This window comes from Hemibagrus wyckioides, linkage group LG10, assembly GCF_019097595.1.
Source record: "Hemibagrus wyckioides isolate EC202008001 linkage group LG10, SWU_Hwy_1.0, whole genome shotgun sequence".
In the NCBI taxonomy this organism is placed as follows: Eukaryota; Metazoa; Chordata; class Actinopteri; order Siluriformes; family Bagridae; genus Hemibagrus; species Hemibagrus wyckioides.
The window spans coordinates 7,605,982-7,623,586 of record NC_080719.1 but is presented as its reverse complement, the minus strand read 5'-3'; the positions used below and the strand labels follow the sequence as shown (position 1 = coordinate 7,623,586).

The window sequence follows — 17,605 nt, the reverse complement described above, 5'->3', positions numbered from 1 at the left end:
CCTCGGATGAGGTGTACCCCTTTTATTCACCGATTCTGAGCAGTGGAAAATAGACATTTTACACTTGGAAAATCTATTAATGAACTATACATTGATTATTTTATACGGTGCCCAGTTTTAAACCATTGTACACTTTATTAAAAATACATCATACACTGTTATTATTAATGAGTTAGAGTCAACTGGCAAAGTACCGCTATAAATGGGACTGTACCACTTTTGTGAAACTTGGGGAGAGTTCAATTGTATTGCCTTGGTACAATTAGTGTAATCATGGTGCTGCCTAAATGTACTTCTTAGTTGTTGGCTTTAAAGGTCATGCGAAGGAAAGAGCTAGAATTTGTCACTTTCTTATCGCTCTGCGGGTTTAGCAAACACTTGCCATCCCCCACCTACCCCCGGGAAACGGAAGTTGTATGCTCCACAAGCACAGAGAAATACAAGGACATTGAGATACACACTTGAATTATGAAGCTCGGCTCTGTATCCGCAGTGGCCGGTCAACTCGGGTGAGTAATCTCTGGAATGGCAACTAAAGTGTTTTGATTGGTTTTATTTTAGAAAATGTTATTTTAATTGCCGGCAATTATATATACATAGATATAGAGAGTGTGTTCACTGAAGTGTGTTTACTTTGTTATGACATGCAGTGCAGGTTATGAGGAAGTGAGTAACAGCTGTGCTTTTAATAAATGTAAAGATCTAAAAAACTACAACTACTTTCTTTTATGGTGTGTACAGGGGTGAAAGAATTTGCTTTCCCCAACCCCCTGTCTTCTGTTGTGTGTGAGTGTCTCTCTGGACAAAATCAGTTAAAAAAAAGAAAGAAAGAAAAAGAGCCTGTTTCAAGTTTCTATGGTTTCCTCCGGTTACTTGAAGCACTGCTCGCGCTCGCACGCACGCACGCGCACGCGAATCTGTGATTATTTAATGATCTGACAAGTTTCAGAAACGTGATCAAGTGCTCTGATTTATTGTACCGCAGTTATGTCTTTGCTAAAGCTTGTGCCATTAAAATAGCAGGATTGTCGGTAGTGTTTTAGACCTATTTTCCATTTTAACAGATCTACACCGTTTAAGTCAGGTAAGGTTATGGAACGCCAAAAGGGTCACATATCCATAAACAACGAGTGGTGTCTCAGTTAGGTTGATGATGGTGATGATAATAATAATGGGAAGAAATAAAAATGTACATCCCTATCTTTGTCCAGCTGCAGATTGCAGATTTATATTATAGTTTATTTATAATATTTGTATTCTTATGTAATCTTATGTACATATTTTATGTATGTATAGAGCATTTCAGAGCCAAAATTCAGATTTCCAATGCAAACCTAATTTTTTAAACACTGTGACAAGATTTATTTGTCATAAACTTTTCTGTTGTCATCAAGAACATGATAGGTAGATAGATAGATAGATAGATAGATAGATAGATAGATAGATAGATAGAACTTTACTGTCATTGCAGAGTACAGGTAGATAGCAACGAAATGCTGTTTAGTATCTACCAGAAGTGCAAATAGTAGAAATTGTGCAAATGAAAAAGTGCAGATAAATATGTTCATCGATAAATAAGGCTATGTCAGTGTGCATAGAAAAGTATGTGCAGGTAGTAAACACTGACCGTGTTCGGAAACACTGACCGTGTTGGGAAAACTAGTTAGTATTAGTACTCCATAATGATCTACAGTAGTATATAAGTATTCAATCTGAGACAAAACACTAGTTTGTTTAGTAAATGTAGACAAAGTGAAATTCTGCCATTAATTTTGCTGAACTTTGCTAGAGCATCCTGTCGGCATGATGGGAAAATAGTACATTAAACTAAACAAACAAACAAAAAATACACACAGACTTTAAACACGTTATGTCTGAATGTAACATTTCAAAATATTAGCACTCAAAATCTTTCTTTAATATTTCCAATATTAATTTGTAAAATAAATGAATGAAACAAAAGAGTTTTTCCCATGACCCCTGTTGTATAATCAAGCAATCCCATGTGGTGTAATGACCCCTAGTTTGGGTATTATAACCACTAGAGAGGCATAAAAGTGGTGTAAAATGAATCTGTATTATTGACAAAAACAAAGCTTTCGATTGAACAAATTACAGCTTAACCTACTGTTTAATGATATTATTAAACCTTGCTTTGCAGTATCATTTAATTGATCCTGATTTGTGGTGAAATATGACCCAGGTCATTTCACATATCATTTGTAGAGAGGTTAAATCTGAGTCTTGTGAGATGTAGGAATCTAAATAGTGTTGTGTTACTGTGATTTTGGGAATGTGCTATAGCAAGAGGTTTCTGAAAAGTGTTGAGGGAAACCTGACGTCCACAGGCTTTAGGTCATGCATTACTGGGAACTGCTGAGAGAGAATTTGTGTGTGTGTGTGTGTGTGTGAGGGAGTATAACTAATTACTTCCATATTTTCTTTTGTATCTCTCTAACCACCACCTGTGAAAAGCGTTTAGCGAATATCGTTTAATTCTCTTTTCTGAGCTCTGTTTTTGGGAAAACTACAAATCACCCTCATTTATCCTTCTGTATACAGCTTACATACTGTAGCAGTAGCTAGACCAGGTTCACTCCATTCTCATTATAGAAACAGCTGTGTGTCTGTTAAACATTTACTCATCAAAATGATGATCTGCTTTGAAAATGACTCAATTATGAATGTTTAAATATTTCTCTTCATGGGATGTTTCTCCAAGGGTGTCTTGTGGCAGTAAATCTAGATGACTGGATTTGTGTCTTAATTTTGACTTGTCACACTGATCTGGCATGATCTGGCATGAACGCAGAACTGGAGAGTCTTCAGGAATGAACACATGTCCAGTCAAGGTGCCCATACAACATAGGGATATGTAAATAAAGAACAAATACTGTTAAATATTTATTATTAGGGCTCGGACTCAGGTTGTTGGGGACTCTGCGTTCTCAGTGTCTTGAAGAACAGAGGGCCTTTATTAACAGAGGGCCACACATACATTACAGCACAGTGGAATTCTTTTCTTCATATATTCCAGCTAAGGAAGTTGGGGTCAGAGCTTAGGGGCAGCTATGATGCAGCAGAGCAGATTAAGGGCATTGCCCAACAGTAGAGCTTGGTGGCGATGGGGCTTGATCCTGGATCCTCCGATCAACAACCCAGAGCCTTAACCACTTGAACCTTATCAGTATCATCAAAACCACTCAGCAAGGTGTGTCCTTGGGAAACAAATATAAACTGCCACAGGTAAGACTGGTCAGGTTTATGTAGCCATTAGGCATCAAATAAGGCTTTTTTCCAAATAGTATGACTCCTGTAGTTATTAGACGGTGAGTGATAGGCATGAGTAATGAAATAAACATACATTGAAATGAAAGCAGGTATATTTAACAATCAGATAAGGCCCTGTTATATGTCTCCTCCACAGGGTGAGCTGTTGTTAATAGTGATTTAATGGCAGAAAGCTCCTGCTTAATGAAATTACAGAAAATGTTCACTACATAGTATCACAAAAGCATCATGCATTTTCTGTGGCTGAATCTTGAATGGTGTTTTACACGTCCACACATATAGTCAAGTCAAGTCAAGAAGCTTTTATTGTCATTTCAACCATATATAGTTGATGCAGTACACAGTGAAATAAAACAATGTTTCTCCGGGACCCTAGTGCTACAAAAAGCAACACAGGGCTAAGGACTGAAAGTAAGTTGTGCTAGCCACAAAGTGCGTCCTGTGCAATCTAGTGCAAACAGTGCAAGGCAGAAAGACAATACATAACACTACAGGACTGATACACAAAATACACAAAGTAGCACTGATCAGTATACATTCTATATATTATGTTATACAATACAGTGTGCAAAAATAAGAGCACAATATAGAACACTAGGTATGGTATACAATACGTATACTTATGTAGTGTGCATAAAAGGTGCATACAAAGCTATGTGGGAATCCTGGTAGGAAATTTAAACTCGAAATAAGCAGCAAAGACAAAGCTCCAGTGCAACAGCATTTATTATTCTGGTTGCAACCGATTGCATGATAAAGGGTAACTGACTGTCATCCGTTATCTGTGTGCAGAATAGATCATTACTGACCTCACACCTTATTAACAACGATCATATCCGTTCATCACACCCCTCCAGCAGTTTTTGCCACTTGCAGTAACACATAATAGCTCTAGCTCTAGACATTTTTTCCCCCTCTTCTTCGTCTTCTTTTTGCATCCGTGTCACTACTCGATACTTATATATGTGAGTTTTTTTGTTTAACAGATGTTTGTACAAAACAAAGACTTTGTATACAGTATGTGAATGTGATTGGCCAGTAAAGTTGACTCTGATTCTTTAAAATGACCTTTTGGTCTAAATTTAAATTGACCCTGGTCTTCCTCACCACCCACCAGCAACAGCAGCAAAAAATACCTTCAGTCGCAGAGGCCCCTATTTCCATTGTTAGTCCAAATAAGTCTCAGATTTTTCTTTTAATGCACACCAGCAGTCTGTCTGACTCTGTGGGTTGGATAAGAACATATTTAGGTCAGAAATCCATTTCTTTCATTCTTTCATTGTTCCTGGCTCCAAACTGAGCTGTAGTTTCTTACAGTAATAGCAGTGAGGAGATACTGGGACAGAGTGATTGCCTGAATGCAATCAGACAAAGAAAAAAATGTGCGTTATTTGTGTGAACATGGGGGAAGAATGACCAGACTGTTCAAAATGCTGAAGTCAGCTTTTTCCTCAATGAGGCACCCTGATAAATCTTTGTTTCACTCACTGGCTTAGCTTTTTTTTTCTCTCTTTCTCTTGCACAACCACACTAAAATATTTCTACACACAGAACAAAAAACAAGAATAGCTGCCGTTTCCAGCACTGAAAACTGATCAGACGCAGCAGTATCATATAGGATTCACTGAGTTTAGGGGATTTCTGTATAAGCATTGAAACAGAATTTGCCTCATTCATCTTTCCACTGATTTCTTACCACAGCCCTCTGCTGATGTCATCAGTGTCTTTGTGCCAGACCGCCTACACCCAGATGAATTGTGAGAAGAGCCTCTTTCCACACTCCCACACACACATAAACATGAGCCAGTAACTACTTTGCATTGGCTAATTAATTACCAAGTAATCATTTTCATCTAAAGGTCTTTAGGCTTATTTACAAGCCTTCAGATTGACCGTTACGAAAGGAAAAAAAACGTCTTCAGCATTTTACCCTGCTCTCCAGCTGGCCCTTGCACTAGTTCTGTGCATTCTTTCGATTCCTGTGCATGTTATAAAATTCAGCATGTGTTTATAGTTTAGGGTTAAAAAAATAAAACCCACCCGTCTTTATTTAGTGTGCTGTACTGTGGCGTTAAGGAAAGGGCCATACATGCCCATGGTGAGGATTTAATAATGAAATTGAACATACTGATAGTCTGACATTCTTGTCTTTTGACTTTTGTTTTGTCATGTAGAATTTGTATTGCAAAATTATGAACACTGTTAATGCATACAAGAGTTCATCCTTCAAACCATCAGGGCGTCATCTTTAACTAAAACATTGGCATTATATTATCAATTTGGCAAAACAAAACAGTGATGAAATATCTCATCTTCAGTTTAGTATCTAATCATTTCATTAAATTGTGTGCACTAAGTAATTGTTAATTAATAACAATAATAAAATACAAGTAAAATAATAGGGTGTGCTGGATCATGTGCTATTATAAGTTGGTGATTAATGAGGGATTTCTAATGTAAACAAATTTGCAGTGTTTAATGTGATCATTACAATTAGAATTATTCATGCAGCAACATATTGGCAGAATCTTGCACTCTCATCGCCGTGGCCCAGGTTCAATTCCCGGGCAGGGAACCAACCCAGCCATTGAGCCACTCTCAGTGCCGGTTCCAAGCCTGGATAAAATGGGAAGGTTGCGTCAGGGGGACTATCCGGTGTAAAATCTGTGCCAGAATCAAATATTTGGACCAGATCCGCTGTGATAACCCCGAACTGGGAGCAACCGAAAGAACAACAACAACATGCAGCAATATATTTTATTTAGATTTATTTTGCTATTTGCCATTGACTCTGTCTTCTTCTCTGGGTGAACCTGAAATTCTAACAATTGTTATATTAGTCATTTTCATTTTGCTCTTGCTTTGTTATATTTTATCACAACTGACAGCAAAGAAAATAAACTTTATTTGCTTCACTCCGGATTTTCTATCCCTGATTTGTTTGGGTGTGTCAGGGGTTGTTTAAAGGATGAATGAGAAGCTTAGAAAATCAGCGTAAGCAGATGTGTAGACCCTGAATGAGGGCTAATTTACACACAGAAGTACTGACAGAAGTTTTGGACTGAATATAGCTAGCTAGCTGTTGTTTTTATCCCACATATTTTAATAGCCATTTACTAAAAGGAGAAATCAAAATAAAGTTTATTTTAAGACCGTGTTTTACGGTTTTACGGAATATTTTAAAATATTCTGGTATTTTCTACCAATTTGTTGCTGAAATCCGCAAGCTGAAATATTTGTTTAGCTAGAGGAAATGTTTTGTGATGCCATGTACTGTATTTTTAAATTGTCTGAATGTTATTCAGATGCCTCTGATTGTAATCGGAACACTTATCTACTAGACTTAGTTCCATCTGAATGAGTCGTCACCGTGGATTGTTGCTTAATCAGGGTTTACTGAATGTCATCTACACACCCAGATCAGCTTTACTGGAAAACCGGAAGGTGGAAAAAACACATGGCAAAGACTCGTATCATAAAGGATTTAGAGATGCGTGGAAATATTTTAAGTTTTGTTTTTGTTTTTTGTTTTTTATGTTACAAATTAGCCTTAGAATAATACTTAGTGGTTGTGTGCTGACTTTAGTGCTGATACGTCGTGTTCATTCTTGTTCCCTTTTGAATAAGTGAGTGTAGGTATTTCCTCCCCGAAAACAGGCATAGGCATGTTGAAACATGAAGAAGAAGCTGACTCTTTAATGAGACTAATAAGTCAGGTCTTCTCTCTCTCTCTCTCTCTCTCTCTCTCTCTGTCTGTCTCTGTCTCTGTCTGTTTTTATTCAATTTCATAGCTGACACTGCAGAATGACCAGAGGTAGGAACAAGTGTAAGGTGTTGATGGACTTTGAGTGACTGTTTGAGGCAGGACCCTCGGACTACAGTGGAGATGGCGGCACATAGTGTGAGCTTCGACTTAGACTTACTGGAGGAGGAACTAGAGTAAGTATGGTTTACTTACTGCTTCCTTTGCACCCTTTAACACCTTTTTTTTCGTCTTCCTGTGTCATCTGTGTATTAGGCCATTAAAGCATGTCTGTAGTGTGTTATCTGCTTCCTCCTCCTGAGCTTGACAGAAAGCTTTCCTGTATTTTGGTTGAGACGGGCAGCGTTCTACAGGAGACAAGAGCCTTTGTTTTGGCTGTTTGTTTGTCACAGCTGAATGACTGAACATGTGATTTCTCACGTCATGTGCGAGTCAACCCCTTTTGTTTTTGTCTTCTGATACCGAGAAGTGTTGCCGGTGTTTATCTGGTACCACCCTTCCACTGTCTTTGCAAAAAGACATTATTTTCACGCTCCCATCTCAGGTCATCCCTCTCGTCACTAAAGTGCCTCATTTACTAAAAAGAAGAAAAAATTTAAATGGGTTTTAACATTTTATCAACAATGCTTACTTAGTCTGAGCCCTTAACCACCGAATATGTTGTACTTGGATGAACTGATCATTCAATCACTCAAGCTTTTCTTTTGTCCTCTCATTCTACAGTCTTCTATGTTGGATTCACATATTTATGACATCATCCTGTACTGCCATTTGTCTTTTGATTTTCCACCCTTCCACACAAAAGACCCAAACCTCCTGCGTAATTGTGTACACTACAGCTGAAACCATTATTCAGTTTTCCCTTTAATGAATCTATTGTGTCACACAGTGTTTCTCAAACATGAAAACATCTCATAGTTTAATATTTTGTCAATGTTGTCCGGCCATTATGTGTACGTTTGTGTGGTTTGTTTTAGAAGCCCTGCAGATGAGGATGTGGTTCATGACTCCTTCAGTCAGCTTATTGAGGAACAGAGTCAAGATCTTAATAGTAATGCAGAGGAAATAGAGATGTACCCTCTTAAGGAGGAGACCTCAGGTATATTTGTGTACACACATATATATATATATATATACACACACACACACACACACATACAGTACACACTGAGAGGTTCATGACAAATACTGCCACAACATGATTTAACTAGGGTTCTTGAAGGGCTAGCTACAAAATCAGAACCTTTACCTTTTAATGCATAATCTTTAGTAATTAATCACTATAAATGAGATGCATCAATTTGAAATTGTTATCTTTTGTTTCATACAAGCAGCTGATTGTGAATAATTGTGGTATTTTCATGGGTGACTTGCATAAATGCATATTGGTCATATTAGCCACAATAGAGGTTAGCCCAGATTCATGTGATAGGGCAGGTGTTAATTATGCAATGAATGAAGCTGTCTGTGATAATAACAATATTTATTACCAGTATAACGTACTACTTTATAGTAAGGCTCATACATGTAGTGCTTATATTATTGTTGGATTATAAAAAAAATTTTCATCTTTACTTTTTTGTGCTGTGTTCAAGTCACAGATTTTATATCAGCGATCACTTTAAATGATATAATAGTATATTCACAGATAAAACTGTGTCCATGTGCTTTATGTCCTCATTTTGTGTGTGTGTGTGTGTGATGTAATGGACATATTTCTCTGCATGTGTTTTCAGATGATTTTCCAACCTTTGCTGTTGATGACTATGGCACGACGACTGAACCCTTGGTGGATGAAGGCTGGTCTTCAGCCACTCTCAAAGTTCTGTCCTCAATGCCCAGCCGCACCATTGGTTAGTGTTACCTAAGTAGTGTGTGTGTGTGTGTGCATGTGTGTGTTGCCAAAGATTTAATACAATGCAAAAACAATCCAGCAAACCTTATATTGAAAAATTTCTTAGCCGAGCACCTATGTTTTTGGGGGTAAGGGGATCTATTCTTTTAAACATCATAATTTTGTAATCAGTGCCTTATTTAATAGGCAGTATTTTTTTCTGCTCCCTGCACTGATCTGATCTACCTGTAATCAGACCTGTAACCAATACATTCATAAAGGCAGTAATGTTCATGGTCTAGTGAACACAGCGTCTTATTCAACATCATTGTAACATTATAACGGCTTATATGAAGCTATGTGTTGGCTGTGCTTGGCTGGTTCTATAATCTGTAATATGTTCTCCGATTACACTATAAGAGCTAGGCTTAGCTTGACATTGTAGCTGAATTTTGAGTATTTTTTGACTTTGTTCCCTTGATGTTTTTATTGTGTCTGTTAGTTTCCAGCCTTCACTGATATTTTTGTTTATAATATATGTACTAACCCCACGCTTGTGTCTATTAATTTACAGTAAAATTAAAAGACTGTTAACTTTAAGCAGAACCCTAATCCCTCATTTACGCAGTTATCCAATCAGCCAATACAGTGGCAGGCTGTGCATTTCACACCTAGGCCTTCACTGGTGTCCTTCCTGAATTAATCCACCTCTATACCATCATTATGATGCCACGGAAATAGATACTAATCAACCGTTAAATTGCAAAGTAAAAAGGAAATTAGGCTACAGTGTTTCACACCTCACAAGGAATAGTCCATTTTACTATTATTTATACAGTCCACCTTGAAAATGCATTTGTAAGGATGTCTGCGACCAAATCCATTTCTTCTCCTCTGTCAGCCATTGTGAGTTAAAATATATATATTTTATTTAGTTTGTGTGGTTCACTGCCTCTGACTACTCCAATTATCCAATCAAAGGACAGGAAATTGCTGACGTAATCGTATGCCTGCTGGATGGCCCCAGTGACGCCAACTCGAAATCTGATTGGTTAATGGAACAATTTCATTGCCACTTATTTTAAGCTACAGGCGCCTGCACCATTGATTCTGAAGGCCTTAAGGCATATTTCTTTCACCCTGGCAACACATGATGTCAGCCACTGGCTGAAATATGATTGGATAAATACTCTTATCATAAATATCCACTACTGGAAGCAGCACAACAGCTATGAAATGTAGAGAATAGACTACTGGGAATAATTTAATACACATTCATGGAAAAATATATTAAATATATTAAAATGCAAGTCAGTGATTCAGATCACTGTTGTTTAGGCCAGAGGAGAAGGCCTTGCTGGCCCTGACGGTGCACCACTGAGCCAATCATGTGGCTTACTGGAGTCATTGGTGGCAGATAAGCTGGTCTGAGTATTTCAAGAACTGTTGATTTCCTGTTTTCTGAACAATAGTTCTGTGAGTGGAAATGCCTTGTTGATAAGAGAGGTCAGAGGAATATGGCCAGATTTGTTTGGCTTACTCGGGTGAGTTTATTTTATTTTTTTTCTTTTCCTATTTTCAGCTGTACAGTTTGGATGAGTCTTTGCCCATAATAGCCTCAGATTCTTGTTCTTGGTTGACAGGAGTGGAACCTGAGGTGATCTTATGTTCCTGTAATACATCCACTGCAGTGTTCTCTGTTTTGTACATGCTGACTTGATTTTCTGCTTACCACGATTGTAAAAAGTGATTATTTGAGTTACTATAGACATCCGGCAAGCTAAAACCAGTCTCAAAGTATAGCCTAAATTCTCAATAGCAACTCCATGGTTAAACTGAACTCCTGGTCACTGAGATCACATGTTTCTCCCATTTCGATGTTTCATGTGAGCATTAGCACTTGAAGCTCTTGCAAGAATGTATGCATATGCACTGAAACTACATGTATAAATGATTCTATAAAGGTGTTGTAAATGTTAAGTGTATCTAACCTTTAACCTCCTCAGTGCAACAATGTTAGCAGTACACTGTTCAGAGTGCACATCAGGCCCAGCATAAGAGCACACATGAGTTTTTTTTTTTTGTTTTTTTTAACACGCCTATGAACCTTGGCACAGTTAACAAGCTGTAACATAAAACTTGATTCAAACAAAGTTGCAGCTCTTTGGCTGTCTCAACATTCGTTCCTGCACCACTCGCAAACCCAAAGACAGAGTTAACACAAAAAGCGTATATTATTCATTATCTCTCTAAATCACCCCAAAACAAAAAGTGTGGACTTGCTTTACACCCTGCTCACCTGCTACACTTACAGTATGTACTCAGTACAAATTGCATTGTTACTATAACAATCAGTGCAGTTATCTGGTATGGTATCTGTACACGGTTAAAAAATTGAATTGCATTCTAATCCCATTTTATCATCTCCTTGTCTTTCTCTTCCCCAGGACGCAGTCGAGGGGCAATCCTCTCCCAATATTATACCCGCACCATGCAATTGTGCAGACACAGACAGAGCCGACCCTCCATTCGCTCTTTCTCCCGCTCTGCCCGGCCCAGCATCTGCGGCTACCGCGTCGAAAGCAATGCTGAGGTCTCCGATAGGGAGGGTGAGGAGACCCTGTTTCTCTGTGTGACTAGAATGAGTAAAGCATGATATGAATGTTCAGCTGGGGTTCTCAAGTCATGTGAGTAATTTGTTGTGTGTGTATTTGTGTAGAGACTAAGAGGGAGCGGCTGGTGAATAACTTGCAGAACCTGTCTGTGGGTGATCGTGTGCGCATGCTGAAAGCTATTCCGTTAAGCTTGGCAGAGAAGAGTGAACTCAGGTAAATGCTTCAACACATGCTAACACATCCTCTCTGTTGCTGTCCCTCCTGTGTTTCTTACAGATAATACTGAATCAGTACTGAGCTTGACTGCATTTTTATTTTTTTAAATTTTTTTTTTGTGGTTAATATTCTTCTAACAGAATGGCTGTGTCATGCTGTACTCAGAAAGGCGTTTTTTTTGCGGTCAACACTATCTGGCCTGAAGATGCTGTCTAGCATGTTCACAGATAAAACTGTATCTTAGTAAGCATAGAAAAATGTGCTTAATAATGAAATATGAGAATATGTAATACAAATTCAAAGAGTAAAGAATCAGAGAATCAGAGAAAGTTGATCAAACTTACCAATACATGTTTATCCTTAACATTACACACTCTTCCCTAGTCCCAGTATAATAAATACGATGTAGAGGTTATTATTTACGAACAATTACACAAGCATTATTTACATGAACATTTGTTAATGTTTATGCAAAAGACTTCACCCATTGCATAGTTGACTTTTAACCCACAGCTTTAAAATAAGTGGATTGTGGGTATATGGATATCCTGCCCTGTGCTATGTGCAACATCATCACGCCATCTTTTTCTCTTTTTCTCATGCAGAAGTTTGACTATGAATAAAACCAGCCACTCTGTCTACTTCGACAAAGCCCCTTGCTGCAACCACCTCAAAGATCGTATTTTCATTGTAAGTCCCTTTCCCCGATCTCGTAGTGAGCAAGAAGGCATTTCCATGTGGTGTTCTGCAGTACACAAATTTACTCACTCACTCACTCATTCATTCATACACTCAAGCTATTGGCCCTCTATAGCGCTGTGTTGGAATGGATACCCCAGATTTCCATAGATATCCACTGGAATAGAAAGATATCATCAAGATATTTATGCTATATTGTGCCCAAAATCTCCACCGTACATACAGTACATATATTTCATCTAATGTTTAAAAAACTACAGGAGCATTCTTGTCTCGGCTAAATTCTAATAGCACTGATGACAAGCTCAGTGATACTCCGCTGATGATCTTTGGATTTGATCATTTTATAGAGCAAACTCATGATTGTAATAATCTGATGGTTAAGATGGAAATCAACATGTGATATTTACGACCACAAGAAAGCACAGAAATAGATGCTGCATGAGCTGCCTACATAATGTGAACATGAACATGTGGACAACTACTTAACATGTGACTCGGGCCTGGTGTATGTTGCAACTCCATATTAAACTTTAAAGCATTACTGCTAAATTGACATCCTTTAAAATAGAATTCTGTCAGTCTTTTTTGTTTTAATATGACTGACAGTTGTGAGCATTTCAGGATAATAACTTTTTGTTTTGTTGTACTGCATTTTTTTTTTCTTTTCACCTAGTCATCATTTCCGTTATAAACGTGTTGCTATTAGCTATCATGCTGAGGTTTCAAGACTTGATTTTTCACTTCTGTCTTTCTTTGTCTATCAGGCTCTGAGACAGAGCTGGTACAGCTGGCTGTCCTTCCTCTCCTCACTGCAATTATGGCAGACGGCTCTGAAGACGGTGAGTGGCCGCTTCGGGACAGGCGTCCTCTCCTACTTCGTCTTCCTCAGGAAGTTGTTCTTCTTTAACATTTTCCTCTTCCTGGTGACTGGCCTCTTCCTGGTGGTCCCCCAAGCCGTGTGTCGTCCAGCAATCACAGCCCCATCTGTACAATACGGCCTCGAGGTGCTCACTGGGACGGTAAGACTCAGTATAAACGAAATGTAAATTGTGCGCTTCACCAGATCTCTACTCAAATGAAGAGCTCTGGGAGATTTTTAAGAGATATTTTAGAGAGTGCTCCCTACCTACATTGTCAAAACACCAGCTCAGGGAATTTCTTTCAGATGATTGAGACACAAGGTAGAATCAGTGTCATTGAAGCGGCTTGTTTTTATCCCAAACACACTTGGTTTTCCTCTAATTTGTCCCACATCTTATAGTTTTATATTACTATACAGGGTTTTTTACAGTTCATGTGTCAGTCCTGGTGTAAACAAGGTCCTTTTTTTATTATTCTAATTGCATTATCTTCATGTTACTCAAAGATGTTAGCCTGTATCGTCAAAATAAGACGAAAGTTTTGCTATACTTAACTATATTCAGCATGTATTTTTGCTTAGAATTAAATGCTTTGAGGGACATTTTTTTTCTCTTCGAATGGAATCTGCTAAATGCAACAAACGTCTAGTCGAGTTTTTGGTTAAGATGTAAGATATGGTGTTTTGTTATCTCTAACATTCCATATCGATGTGCCGAAAGTGATTTTTGGTATTCAAACTCAACATATTTGGGCACAACTGGAGTTATGCTTTGTAAAATCACCAAAAAACCCAATGTTCTTGATCATAATCTTACTATAAAATCAATATTCTTGGGGTTTTAAGTAGTAAACAAAACATAAGTGTTAATGGACTAAGAAATGATCCTGCAGCGTTACCACTTTTTGCTAATTCATGTTCTGTTCTTTTTCTCTCTTTATTTCTCATGCACACATCCACACTCACTCAGGGTTATTTTAAGGACTCCTTGATGTACTATGGCTACTATAGTAACTACACTTTTACGAAGAACTGCAACAATACTGAACAACAGTGTTCCTGTCGTACACATATCTCCTATAACATGCCTCTTGCCTATTTCTTCACCATCGGAATGGCATTCTTCATCACCTGCATCATCCTCGTGTACAGGTCAGATTCAGCATAAACAGACTAAAGGGAAAGGATCCAGTTATACACAATTGACCCAAATGCAGCTTGTTACTTTATTTGTCAGAAACCATGTAACCGTATTAGTAAGTAACAACTAGCAAATTTTTACTGTCTTTACTTATGTTTGAAGATTATAGCTATATTTTAATTTACTTTATCTAATCAGTTTGAGTCCTTGATAATAGTACAGTAGTTGTTAGACTTGACTGCATGTCACCCTTGTTAGAAAAATACACAGCCTACTACACTGCCTTTACATGTCTCTATCTCTATACAGCATGTCCAAGTCTTTTGGACAGAGTTTCCGGATTGACCGTTCCAAAGGTCTGCTTGCCATAAAAGTCTTCAGTTCTTGGGACTTTAAAGTCAGTAAGAAAACCTCTGTTAAACTGCAATCTGAAAACATCACCACTCAGCTCAGAGTAAGCAGCCTCATTCACACACTGTCATTTATTAGAAATTAATGATGAAATAATTGATCGCATAATAAATCATATACATACACATGAACATTGCTGGGGTAGACCTCTGTCTCACTCTGCTCTGCATGGTGTGTGTAGGAGTTGGTGGCAGAGGTGAACCGCAAGAAGGTGAAGTCTGCTTTATTGACCCGTTTGGCGGTTCTGTCCATCCAGTTGCTGGCCTGGATAATATGCATTGGGATCACTGTTGTGTGTTCCCTTGGTGTTTACTTCTTCTCAAAGCATGTGCACACGGTGAGAAACATGGTCACAGGCACGTTTGTTCAGTGTTTATGGCACAAGTGTGTGTGTGTATGTAAATGTTGAAATTATAACATTATCTTGCACTAACTTGCTTGGTTAGTGTTTGCTTTCCAATGTGCTCAGCCCACATCATAATCTAGCTTCACATTAGCAAGTGACACTTCCTTGACATTGCACCCTGTTTGCCACTTGTTGTAGTCATTGTGGCGTATTCTAATTTTGAATTCCAGTAAGAAACGGTACATACTCAATACCATTCAGACTGCTGTTATGCAATGATGTGTTTTATTGTTGTGGCTTTTAACTGAACCCTTATGTTCCTGTTCCTTGAACTTGGTTACTTTTGTGAGCTTCTCCAATTCGGTCTTCTTCTGTTTTATCTGTATTTGTCCAATTTTCTACGACAGCCGACTTACACAAACACAACCATTAATGACCTGCGGACGGAAACTAGCATGCTGGCTCTCCCTGTGGTGGTGTCTTCCATTAACCTGCTTCTTCCCGGCTTTTTCAATGTTGTGGCCTGGATGGAAGAATACGAGTCGCCCAGCACAAGCAACTACGTTGCCATTTTCAGGTATCCCTCCTGAGTTACAGCAAAAACACTACACTCGCATACTAGGTGGTGTTTTCTCGGTCAAGCTGGTTCCTCTGTTTGTCTTTTTTTTTTTTTTCTATAAAAAGCTTCATTAAAAACTTAGTGGACCCTCAATCAGTTGAACTGGTTCTGCTCTGGTCACATCTGTGTGATTGTAGATGGACATTTCCCAAAACAATGATGCAGCATTCTAGTATATAACTACCATTACATATTTTGGATTTTTAACCACAGGTTTGTACCTCCAGTGTTTTAACAGTTTATGATTTTTTTTGCATACAAAATACCCAGCATGCTTTATTCACAAGCCATTTTATCAGGTAACACCTTTTTGTCCATGTAGTTTTCCCATCAGCCAATTATATTCCAGCAGTGCAGTGTGTTAAATCATGCAGACAGAAGTCAAGGGCTTCAGTTAATGTTCAGATCAAATGAGGGAATGGGAAAAAATATCATCTCGGTCACTCTGACTGTAACATTATTTTTGCTGCCAAATGATCTGGTTTGAGTATTTCAGAAATTGCTGTAGTCTTGGGATTGTCAAAAACAACAAAACATCCAGTTCTACAGGTAGAAATGCCTTAATGAGCTAGATTAGAAGAGAATGGCCAGACTGGTTTGAGCTGAAAGGAAGGCTGTTGAAAGGCTTTAGGTAAATGGGTTACACCCGCAGGAGACCTGATCAGGTTCTGCTCCTGTCAAACAAAGAACAGGAATCAGAGCACAGAAAAGAGCACAGGCTCACAGAAAGTAAACTCTTTTTCTCAGAATTTTCAGTTCTTGCTATAAATGGTCAGTGAGTGTTTGTCGTATGGTATGTTCAAATATACTGCCCATCATTTGTGGTATGTTCTGAAGTGTTGTAATGCAGTGTAGCCATTTCTCTTTATGGTGAAACTCCAGTCTTGAGGCTAGAGACTCAAGTGTAATTTTACTCACTCAGGAGTCTTTTTTTTACAACACGTCATATCCCATATATTAGACAACATGTCTCGTGTCCTGTATATGCGTTCTAGTCGGCTAGGCTCAGTCATTTGCTAGTTCATGTCTCTAGCAACAGAGTGTTAAACACTGGACCATGAAATGTGCAGTGTTATTCCTTTCCATGTCAAAAAAATGAATTTAAAGATTTCTTCTTATAGTGCTTATATTAGTCACATATACATAAAAAATTCTTTATTGAAAATATATACAGTTAATTTGAATTTGCCTGCTAAAAATGTTTGTCTTTATTTGCCAGGAATTTAATGCTGAAAGTGAGCATGCTTGGAGTCTTGTGTCACCATTGGCTAGGTCGGGTTGCATCTGACCAAACTAAATCACAGGTGAGAGAGTCGGTATTCAATTCAATTTTATTTGTATAGCGCTTTTAACGATGAAGATTGTCTCAAAGCAGCTTTACAGAACACGGGAAACAAAAAACGTAGTGTAGTGTAAATAGTCCTAGTTGTTAGACAAAATCATCCCTAGTGAGCAAGCCTGTGGTGAGTGTGGCAAGGACAAACTCCCTTAGATAGTAAGAGGAAGAAACTTTGACTCGAAAGGGAAACCCATCCTCATTTGGGTGACACCGGAGAGTGTGATTTTTATGAATTATTCTAAACACCGAAGAGTGTGATATGAACAATGTCCTTTCTGCAGTTATGTACAGTCCACAGTGTGATGTGTAATGTTAGTGTGTGTATTAATCAGGAGGTTGTTGTCGTCCTTGAAGTATGTATAAAATGTATAAATCCTGCACAGGTCCAGTTACGTTTGATAAACGTAATATATTAGGGGTGAGAAGCGTGATTGTATATTATAGTTATGGTGATCGGTTTACATGGTGT

The 17,605-nt window shown here is 38.2% G+C and overlaps 1 protein-coding gene across 2 annotated transcripts in view; it reads left to right on the top strand.

Annotated features, from left to right (window-relative positions):
• The first annotated feature begins 352 nt into the window (after positions 1–352).
• tmc6b (transmembrane channel-like 6b) overlaps positions 353–17,605 on the top strand; it is a 22,765-nt gene continuing 5,512 nt past the window's right edge. Inside the window, exons 1-13 of one of the 2 annotated variants that reach the window (XM_058400954.1) lie at positions 353–509; positions 7,083–7,230; positions 8,032–8,153; positions 8,791–8,907; positions 11,336–11,497; positions 11,608–11,716; positions 12,325–12,409; positions 13,186–13,440; positions 14,251–14,432; positions 14,731–14,875; positions 15,014–15,169; positions 15,586–15,755; positions 17,017–17,101. In XM_058400954.1, the coding sequence (XP_058256937.1) occupies positions 7,178–7,230; positions 8,032–8,153; positions 8,791–8,907; positions 11,336–11,497; positions 11,608–11,716; positions 12,325–12,409; positions 13,186–13,440; positions 14,251–14,432; positions 14,731–14,875; positions 15,014–15,169; positions 15,586–15,755; positions 17,017–17,101 (1,641 nt within the window). In that variant the 5' untranslated portion in view covers positions 353–509; positions 7,083–7,177. Of the gene's footprint in view, positions 510–6,894; positions 6,918–7,082; positions 7,231–8,031; positions 8,154–8,790; positions 8,908–11,335; positions 11,498–11,607; positions 11,717–12,324; positions 12,410–13,185; positions 13,441–14,250; positions 14,433–14,730; positions 14,876–15,013; positions 15,170–15,585; positions 15,756–17,016; positions 17,102–17,605 lie in introns of those variants that run through there. The other variant, XM_058400955.1, reaches the window with a different exon arrangement.